Source organism: Trichomycterus rosablanca, chromosome 12, assembly GCF_030014385.1.
Source record: "Trichomycterus rosablanca isolate fTriRos1 chromosome 12, fTriRos1.hap1, whole genome shotgun sequence".
NCBI lineage: Eukaryota > Metazoa > Chordata > Actinopteri > Siluriformes > Trichomycteridae > Trichomycterus > Trichomycterus rosablanca.
The window spans coordinates 32,480,538-32,491,459 of NC_085999.1; the positions used below are offsets into that span (position 1 = coordinate 32,480,538).

The 10,922-nt window shown below is 36.2% G+C and overlaps 1 protein-coding gene across 1 annotated transcript; it reads right to left on the minus strand.

Moving 5' to 3' along the window:
* Positions 1–316: 316 nt before the first annotated feature.
* casq2 (calsequestrin 2) lies at positions 317–6,842 on the minus strand. Its single transcript, XM_063005616.1, has 11 exons — positions 6,417–6,842; positions 4,578–4,662; positions 4,237–4,337; positions 4,013–4,124; positions 3,841–3,914; positions 3,114–3,244; positions 2,838–2,883; positions 2,520–2,574; positions 2,331–2,431; positions 2,160–2,234; positions 317–1,329 (listed from the first exon to the last, which is right to left on the minus strand). Exons 1-11 carry the CDS (start codon positions 6,651–6,653, stop codon positions 1,093–1,095), a joined length of 1,254 nt encoding a protein of 417 aa, XP_062861686.1. The 5' UTR covers positions 6,654–6,842; the 3' UTR covers positions 317–1,092.
* Positions 6,843–10,922: the final 4,080 nt, after the last annotated feature.

The window sequence follows — 10,922 nt, forward strand, 5'->3', positions numbered from 1 at the left end:
GAATAATGGAGAGTGGTGCGTAAACCAGTTTCTGGCAGGTGCAAAGCAGCAGTTGGAAGGTGTACACATGTCTGCGGGGGCGTGTGTTAGGTAAAATCCTGCTCGGTCTGTGTAGGGGTCTGCAGCAGTGAAGAAAGGATACAACTGTGTAATTGGATAAACCCAATTAAAAAAAGAGAACCAAGTGCAGAACCTAATAATAATAACCTACGATAATGTGAAATAAATTCATTAACTTAATATATTGCTTAATTTTAACTGGTTTTAAACACATAACTTTTCACATACACAATAAACCACTCGAATAGAATTCTGTGTTTATTTGAAATATTTGTTACAGTTTTTAGACAGTGAGAAGATTGTTATTGAAATGTAAAATGTTTGCAAGTGCATGTACAGTGGATTCAGAAAGTATTCAGACTTAATCATCCATAATAATAAAGTAATAATGAAAAATGTTTTTTTTCCCCCAAAAATGAATAAATAATCATCTGAAACCTTTTATTCACAAGTATCCAGACCCACTCCAAATGGCACAATCTAAAACCTTCTTCAAACTGTCTGTCTGGCCAAATTGGATATTCAGGCAAAGAAGGCCTTGATCAGAGAGCTAAGGAAGAACCCAGTGGTCACTTTGTTGGAATCTCTGCAGTATTTAATAAATCAAGCCTTTATGATAGATTGGCAACAGTGACTACTACTGAGTAAAAGGCAGCCGTTTTGGAGTTTGCTAAGCAGCATAAAGCAACATAAAGAAAAGATTATCTGGTGATGATGGGTAAAAAGGATTTATATTAAGCAATTATATTCAATCAAAATCAATCTACAACACAACAAAAGTCAAGGAGCCTGAATACTTTCAGAATCTACTGTATAACCAAAATAATTGTCATTATATATTACAAATATATAATAAAATGTATCAGTAGTTTAACAACAAGCCCTTTAAGATAATGGTGATAATACGCCATTAGTAAAGGTGATGCACAAAAATGTGCTACATTATTTCACTGTTAATGTTGTAGCTGCCCTGAGCAATCTAATAAAAGCTTGTCAAGTTTTGGTTTCCACAGAATTCTCAGAGTTTATAGTTCATTCATCATCATCGTCATCATCATCGTCGTCATCATCATCATCGTCATCATCGTCGTCGTCATCATCATCGTCATCATCGTCATCATCATCGTCGTCATCATCATCATCATCATCGTCATCATCATCATCTTCAGTGTTAACCTTTCCAGAAAGCACATCCTCTATCCAGCTCTCAAGCTCCTCAGCAGAGGGCAATTCCTCATCATCGTCCATTACCATCCACACACTGTCAGCCTGACAATGGATGGAAGAGTGGTCAAAGGTCAAAACACCTTTAACATTGTTTACTGAATTAAGTTATTTTGTGTTTTTTTCCTTTTTATATTGATCACTGTACTGTATAATGATATATTGTGGTTTTATATTCATCACCTCATGTCTCAGTTGTAAACCATTATACTGGTACCAAGGAAAGGACCTGTATTAGTCACCTGTACTGAACTCTCTCCACTGGTTCAGTTCTTTAATGGCATGGCATAAAGTAAAACTTCTCACCTGCTTTTTCTTTATTCTACTTTTAAAGCTATTGAGCCCACCTAATTCCAGTATTTAGTGGAGTAAAGACCACAGCCTACTATTTACATAATTAGAATCAGGTGGAACACATATTTGTTTGGAATAAAAACGTTAACTTTAGCTTCTTAGGGATTAGAGTAATGCTGCTTTAAATTATTAGAATATTTTTATTTTTACAGCAGTGTTAGTTCGTTTGATCATTTTATTGTACAGCTCATGTTTTTCAACCACATTCACAGTAGTGTCTAAAATCAATCAAATAAAATAAATTATTTTAATTTTCATGAATAGCATGTGCTCCATTACACATAGTGAGGTCCATAAAGACATGGTTCAATAAGTTTGGTGTGAAGGAACTCCTTTGCCCTGCAAAATGCTCTAACATCAACCCCAATGAACACCTTTGAATAAATTGTATGGGTCTGTTGTAGCTAGTAATGTAGGGATTGGAAAAGACTCCTACTTAAGTGCAGAAGTATGGATATCTATTTACTGGTGGTACACATGTAGTGTGATATCATAGCAGCGCTGCAGTGTGTAAAACTTACATCTGTGACATTGATTATTCCAATCTGTGGTCTGAAGAGGTCAACCTTAAAGGTCTTCTCCCAGTAGGGAATCAGCTGAGGAGGTAAAGATGAAATACAAAATATCTTTTAGTTTCATTTTGTCACAATTATTATGTTATAGTTCAATGAATATGAGATGAAGGTACTGACCAGAGGGAAGTCATCAGGATCAATCCACAAAATACTTAGGTTTGGGTTCTCAGTGTTCTCCCTGGCAACATCTTTAAGAATCTCTACAAACTCAAAACCGTCTAAACACAACATGAATAAACGAGTCATCCAAATGTTTAACATAGATATTATTAGTAAAACCATCAGCTTTAACTGTGTTCCATGTACCTGGGTCCTCCTGTTCTGCAAAGGCAACAATGTGAATGCCATTCATGTCATCTTCCTAGAGGACAGGATATTTACACAAGATAATTAACCTTGTTAACAATTAACACTTGATTTTTCATAAGAATATCATTTCTATTGAATTTCAGTTAAACTAAACTGATGCTGCTTGTCATCAACAAAAAACTAGCAGTAGCCATTTGACTGAAATATGACAGATTTAATTTAGCTTTTTAGTCTTTAAACTAAAACAAAATTTGTTGCCAAACTAAAAACTGTAAGGAACCCAGTCATTCTTTATTCCTTTTAAATATGTCTTACCCAAGTTTCAAACATGTCCTCGGCCCTCATTTTTTTCAGAGTTGGTCTATGGTGGTGAAACACAGTAATAAAATGTTATCAGTAACATGCAGAGAACTGACTGTGTCACTTAAAAATAAGCTTGCTTTTCTCCTTACTGAATTCTGAAATAAAAAGTACTTATACATATGAATAAAATCCAATATCCCTTATGTAAATAGAAAATCACCCAAACTGTAGCTGCTTTCATAATTTTTCAATCATTATTCAATATTTTCATACAGACACTATGATTACCTCCGGTGCTCTGTGATAAAAGCCACAAGTTCTTCTTCAGTATTGGGTTTGTCTGGAATAGTGACTGGTTCCTCCATGAATGGTTCATAAAAGTCTACTTCATTCATTTTCAGAGTCAGTTCTTTAGCAACCTGGAACACAAAACAGCTAAATATTTCTCACAAAAAACAAAAGCTTTATTAAGAGATCAGGACAGACATCGTACTGAAAGTATAAAGACCTGGGTGACTGATAATTGCCAAATTGTCATGCCCAGACAACTGAGTTGATGTAGCTTCAAAAAAGCAAGCGGTGCTCACTTGTAGTGAGTGCCTACCAACAGTGGTCTGGGAAGGGAGTGGGACAAGCCACATACCTGCCAACAGGTGATTGGATGACCAAGACTCCCTAATGACAGATGACATAATCGTTATGGCATCTGATGAGGACCAACAAAAGTGGTACTATCGCTCAAATTGCAATTAATTTTATTACTGGTGTTAAGGTGAGTCACATCACAGTGCAGATAGGATACTGGGATATATGTTTTGCAATAGTTTATCAAATGCCTGCCAAAATAAACAGTGTATGTGTTCATCATCAACATGAAAAAACAATTTATCAAACAGTAGTACACAAAATCTTTTACAAACCAAATTCCCTGTGGCCAACTAGAAATTATTTTTAGCAACAACTGTTAGAAAGAAATAAGATTTTGCTCTAGATTTTGACAGCATAAAATACTTACTGTTTTATCAAATGTGGCGAAAAATTTGATAAAAGGATGGAACTGCTCAGCTGCCTCATGAAAATCCAAAAAATCTGAAAAAGAGGAGCTGAGTTATGAGTGAACAGTAATTATGTGTACAAGAAATATTCTTCTACTGTAACCCGCTGAGGTGTCTTTATCTCCCACTTACGCTCAGACTCCGGACTCTTAAAGTAGCCGATGAGTCTAATGTCCTCCTCCATACGGTCGAAAGCCTGCAGCTCTAGAGCATTATCAATGATCTCAACTGGATCCTCCAACAGCTGCAGAGAATTCAGAGCACTGCTATACATTTCAATCAACACAGGCTTTACTAAGGGTGTGCTAATTAAATGGAATGACACAGTGAAGAAAACAGGAAGAAGGATTTCTTACATCCAGCAGGAATTCTACAAGAACGTCTGCAGAAAGCATTCCATCATATTCAATCACTCGGTCATCCTTAAAAACATACACACTTCCCTCTTCTTGTAGACCTGATGAAAAATATTTCATTCAGTATTACACACCACCATATACAACATGCATATAATAATACAGTCTGTTACATCATGGCAAAGTCCCAATGATTTCAGGTTCATCCTTAATATTCAATTCAATTCAATTCAGAATGTCATAAATACTCCAACAACATAAAGCAGATGAAACATCTGTAAAACTGCAATATGTTGCATTACAAATGTTGTTTATTTATTATATTATATATTTACTCTTACCTAGTTTCTTAGCAACCTTGGCATCCTTGTCAGAGTCAACCATTCCAAACCCAATGTTCTTCTCCTGTAAAACCTGAGCTGCCACCTGCAGATTAACACACCAGTAATAAATGGAAATGTTATTTAAAGATAATATTTCTTTAATTAGTGTGTAATGTAAAAAGTCCATAAACACACATGGGTGCATATTATGTAAATGTAGAATTCCATCAAAATGTTTTGATAATTTGACTGAGATTTGGCAACTATTTTGCTGTATGCTGTTTTCCCATTACCCCAAAGGACAAAGTGCCATGTAAGTAGAGGATGGTAAATTACTTGCTGAAGGTTCAAACAGTGGCTGCTTGGATGAGATTAGATAAAATCTCTCAACCTATCAATGGATTGCAGGAAAACCTAACCACTGAAAAACCACTGCAGCCACTGATGTTTTTTAAAATGTGCTATATTAATAATATGTTTGTCTTAATATGTTCCAACATGATAAAAATAGGCAAGAGATTTCAGTTATTTAGTACTTAATTCCTCATTGACTGTGATAATTTATGTCTTTTTGGCACACAGTCTACAAACATGCAAAACTTCAGCTGAGTAGTAGATCATCACTATTAAAAAATATTCCATAAGTTCTATCAGTGAACACAAGTTAGATTCTGGTGCCTGTTCAGAATGTTAATCTGTGGTGAGAAAGGACAGTTAAATTAAGTAGCTAGGAACAAAATCCACCATCTGAGGCATGTTAAGAAAAGCATTCACAAGCTCCTAAGAATAAATTGGTGCACCAACTCAACTATCTGTTTAGAATACCAATTCAGAATAGAAGAGAACCGTGTCAGTTTGCCATTCTGTACTTCAGAGACAAATGACTTTGGGAGGCAGGAAACTCAGAGCACTAACAGAACTATTTGGCAAAATTTTGAATTGCTCTTAAATCCTTTTAACAGTTCCAACAGGTATTTCAAAAGATGTGGTGGAGTAGATAATTTAAAGCCTTGAACTGTGTAGTGTTGCATTTAAAATGAATGCAGACTGCAGATTGTATGCTGTATATATAATTTGAAGGAAGCATAAATAAAATTGCTGATATCACTATACAAAAATACGACAGTTACATATATACACACATTACATTTCAGAAATTTAATGTAACACAGGATTACATATAATACATGAATTCCTTTATAGATATACTATAAAATAATAGATATACTTTACTGCATTTTATATCATTCGACAACAATTTTAATTCAAACACAAATGCCATCACTGTCTTGAGGTTTTATGGGTTTTTGCACTTGTACTTTTTGTTCAAAAACTGTATGTTTGTGTGTATGTGTTTTTTTATTTTGCGTTTTTGAGGAAATATGGTTGAAAATATACAAACAGCAACTTTGACTGTCACTGGTGGGTTTTTTTTCTTGATCAATATAAATGGAGCTAAAATGACTGCACCTATTACAAAATACATTGAAGAGTGTACTCTGTCTCAAGGTCAGGAAAAAATTCCAAACTATCACCTTATGCCAAAAGAATACATGTTCAGATGGGCAAAAATAATCCAAGATGTAAGAAAAACATGTCATAAATTACTGCTATAGGTTAAGAGGCTGCTGCGTAAAAAAAGAACATCAGATTTTGTCACAATAAACTTAACATAAAATTGTTTTAACATGTCAGTTACCAAAACATATATAATCCTGCAGTTCTGTACAAGTTTATGTAACCTTTTGACTGTGCATTGTGCTTAAGACTGTCATATGCTGTGTCACGTGCAAATACTCTATTCTATTTGACTCTATCTACTCCATTGATATGTGTTTCTTGCTCTCACTCTCTCACCTCTAGTACAAGTTCAGTCATTTGAAACTGTTTCTGCAGCTCTTTGCTGGCCGGTGGCGGTGCATGGTAGAACAGACAGAGCATTTGATAACTCTTGAGCGCTTTACGGTAGTTCTTGCTGTCGATGTCCAGCACTCGGTCCTTGCCATCATAGCGGGGGAACTCCAGACCCTTCTTGGCCCAGGCGAGGGCTTGTAAGCTCAGAAACACCAGCACTAAAAACCAGGGTGTCCTCATGGTCCCAGTAGTACCCAAGCACACTGCTTTAGTCACTCAGGTCTCTTTCAGGCTGCAGATTAGTCTGAAGAATGGAACGTAATCCCAAAAACACTAAACAAAAAAGTTTAAATAAAGTATAAAATTTAAAAGAAGAAATTGTTGCAATTTGGTTCAAACAACCTTCACACTAGCAAATCAGGTCTCACAGTCCCCCTGACTGTTTCTCTGTCACTGCAGGTTGAAGACAAAGCACAGGGCTAGTGGGGTTAGAAAGAGAGTGAGGGGGATACCTTACATAGCAGCGGTCCTCTGTCTCTCTCCATGGGCCTTTTTTAGAGCCCAGTTGTTTCAGGGCTAAAAATACTTTAGTTAACAGCAAAGGACAGGAACAATGTGGAGGACTCGCTACTCCTGTATAAATACTCCTGATATTTTATCATGATGTGAAAGTAAACATTTGACAAGATAATGGTATGTCCTAAGATAAGCATTCTCGTAGTGTCAGTGCAAAGTAATTCCAATGGTTTAAACAGATCCATCAGTGAGCAGCTCATGTAAGCATATGAGTAAGTGTACACACAGTGAGAAAGCCAAAGAATATTGTACCCTAACCAGACACTCATATCATTTCATCAGCTGGGCCACAACAAGCCACAGGAGTGGCTAAAAATAAGCCTCACAAACCACATGTATGCACTAATGTTTAGGGCTACTAGGCAATATTTGTTAATATCCCATCCTAACCCTGGCATACCGGAAAGGTCATTAGCATCATTAGCAAACGGTCATTACTAACAGGGCGCTTCAACTTGCATGTGCGTGCATTAGAGAGCGTGTGGACAGACAAAGTGGCGCAGTATGGTCTTTCTAAATAGCCATTTCCCCAGGATGGCTGGCCAGTTAGCTCCTTAATCGGGAGGGCTCCAATCTGAGAATAGAATCATTCTTGAAGAAGATCACCGTCCTGACCCCTGCCTGTGACTCTGGAAATGCCCTCTGAATTGAGACAAACAGCTGCAACTTAGCAAGACGTGCACATTGCTCTGCTATGAAAATCTAAATGTTTTTATATGGATTTATTTATTATGCTTGAAAATGAACTGACATGGCCAATTGGTGATTTTTTTAGTTTATTATTGAATATTAATGTTTCCAGGTTTTCACAGTTTTTTTTCCCTTTCTTGTTCTCTACATGCCACAGCGCTTTTGCAACCACTGCTGCATGCACAAAAGCCAGGCTGACTGAGTGTCACAGGCTAGCCCATGCCTCGACAGACACATGTTTAGCCATTGACGTGACATTGAATAGACATGACTTCCATTTCTGGAGCAGATCACACCTGTAAATTCATGTTATGCACAGTCTGCGCCAGTTGCTGTCGTTGGGGTGCTGCTTGCGTATTGCCAGTCCTGGTGGGTTCTGGGGGTTTCCTGTCTTTACTTATTTCTGAGAACTGAGTTGTTGAGGACAGCTAAAGCATCCTGTCATATTGTGACAACCAGTTTTCAGTTGTGCACTGTCCCTGTTCTATCTATTTGCAGCTGCAGAAGTTTCCGTTATTTTGGCCACCTTATTTATTTGCAATTGTCTCCCTTTTCGTAAAGTGGCTTTTCGACACAGAATTGTTCTACCTTGGTTAAATACCTTGTTTTTATGTTTTTTATTCTTGCTAGTGTGGCGCTTCACCTTGCACTGCATTCATCCAGTAACTGTAGATATGCCTTGTTAATGTTCAGTAATTGTATTTCTCAGCACAATAATTTTTTTGTTGTGTTCAGTGTTAATTACAAAGAACCTTTTATAATCACACTTAATAAGGAACAAGACAATTTATTTAATTTTATTACATTAAGTCATTACATTGCATTGACGACTCCCACTTGTTTAACTACATTTAAACAAATTACAACTAAATCAGTTTAATATTAAATCATAAAAGACAAACACATCATTTCAAATACTGTATGTTTTACATACAAAGAAGGTTGGTCATGGTGAGCCAGGGCCATTAAAGGTTCTGGCATGGAAGTTGGAGATAACATAGCTCTGGTTGTATGCCGGCACCTGAGGTTGGGTTCTCCAGTCTCCCTCAATGTACTTATGATAAGGATCATTGGAGTGCTCCCGGCGCTTGGACTTCACTGTGCTTACTAGAATGGCCACCACGATAAAGCCAAATATCCCTATCATCACCACCAGGTACCAAACAACATTGGTGAAGTTTTCCTCTGCCAATCTGGCGTTGAGAGTGTGCTTTGCCTGCGTGTTGTTACTCCGCCAATTTTTCAGGTAGTCATCCAAAGCACGGGTTAACGAGTCCTGCAGGTGCAGGGTCAGATTGGCCCAATCAGATGGTGCTGTCATCTAAGTAGAATACAAGAGACAGGAAGGAAAAGTGATTCTTGGTCAAGTAAGGAAAAGCTGTAAAAATGTAATATTTAAGCCATAAAATGACAAAATTTTCCATCCATTAAGGTAATCAATTAGAAGTTTGCTTTTGTTTTGGACTGAAGCTGTAATGCTAATGTTGCTAACATGTAAGTAAAACTTCAGCCAGTACTTGACTAAAACCACATTGAGTTGTTATCCTAAACAGACTACATGCCTGACACCCTATGCTGTATTTTTGTACAGCTAATAATTTACTGTATTACTAATTTGGTTGGATTTTTTTTCTTCTTTTTCAGTAAGTATTTATGTTGTCAGAAAGAAAAACTCTGTTCATATGTACAATTTATGGTATTAAGCAGAAGCTTTTATTTAAAGCAACTTACAGTTGTGACTGAATACAATGTTGTTCAATCATACTTGTGCCCTTTTACCTCTTCAAACACCTTTTGTGATAAATTGGAACTGGATCAACTAAGTGAGCTGAGGATTTCTGTTCAACATTAGTGACTGACCTTAAAATGCTCCTCTGACTGAATGGACATAATTTTACATATACACACACTCCAAAATCTTGTGTAAACACTTCCCAGAGGAGTGGAGGCTGTTGTACCCACAAGGAGGGTAATGTGGAGGTTGGGGTAATGCCAAACTAATTTACATAGTTTTGGATTGGGAAATTCAAAAAGAGTATGGTAATGTGTCCAGATATTTTTGCCAATGTAGTGTATATGATTAGCTAGGATGAAAAGCAAGTCTGTAAGTAGCATTGTGTGTTTACATAACCTTTATTATGTAGTTGACTTTATCTGTGTTATTATAATGCAAACACACAAAATACAAGTCAAAGACCAAAGATTATCATCTATCAGCTCAACTGACATTTGTTTTTTTTTTTTTACCCAATCACCCAACAAATCTATATTTTGATTCCATATTGTCCTAGTGTTCTAGTGCCAAACCCAAAATACCGTTTAATGGTCAGATAATGAGCAAGAACTAAGAAAATTTACTACAGAGACTGCATGTTGCTGCAATGAACTGAAGGGGATGGGAAAGCTGGAAATTCTCTAATTAATATATTATTTTAGAATAAAAGATATTCATGTTATTCTTTATGTTAAATTCAAACTAACACAGGCCTGTGAGTTCAAAAGTGTCCCCCTCTAAGCGAGGTAAAATTTTCTTGCTAAACTACAAATCAAATTAAATTTCATTATTACATCATTTATCAGATGCTGTTGTACAAAGTGAATTTCAGTTGGGACCAAATACAGTCCAAGCACACAGCAGCAACCTGGTAGTGGTGGGCATCAAACCAGTAAACTTTTGTAATCCGGGTTACACTTTCACTTAGTAATCTAGAACCTTAACTGCCAAAGTAACATTGCTCTTTTAAAAATGTAACAGGTATAAAGTAAAACATACTAGTGCAAATTAGATTTATTATTCAGTATATTCAATTGTCTTCATATAATCTTTTCTACAGAAAATTTAAATGACATTCAGCTAAAACATTTCTGAATTGTTTAATTTTTAATAACAGTAGGTTATTAAAAATCTGTCAAAAACTCATATGATATAAAAACTTATAGAAATGTAACTTACATTGATTGAACTTACATTGATTTTAGCTCCACTGCTGTTCTTGTGTGTTACAGGAGAGAGTAACAAGAACTCTCACCTTTTTCTACTATTTATCTGAACTGTGTGTTTTACCTCCACTTACCATATCAGCTCCTTCTGCTAATGTAACCGAGCTCATTTTCAAGGGCATTAGTCTTTCTTCATCACAGAATCACACTATATGTTACACACACAGAAGCCCCTTATAGCTTTAAATACTATACTGATGTTTACATCTTATAGTTCATGTGCGACATTCCGACTGAATAGTT

Bases quoted from the DNA above. Each gene is read 5' to 3' on its own strand.
- casq2 (XM_063005616.1), bottom strand. From the start codon at position 6,653: ATGAGGACACCCTGGTTTTTAGTGCTGGTGTTTCTGAGCTTACAAGCC. The intron at 4,125-4,236 runs GTAAGAAATCCT...AATTCTCTGCAG, and splicing joins TTGTAGAATTCCTGCTGGAT to CTGTTGGAGGATCCAGTTGA. The intron at 2,884-3,113 runs GTAATCATAGTG...TCACCACCATAG, and splicing joins TTTATCACAGAGCACCGGAG to ACCAACTCTGAAAAAAATGA.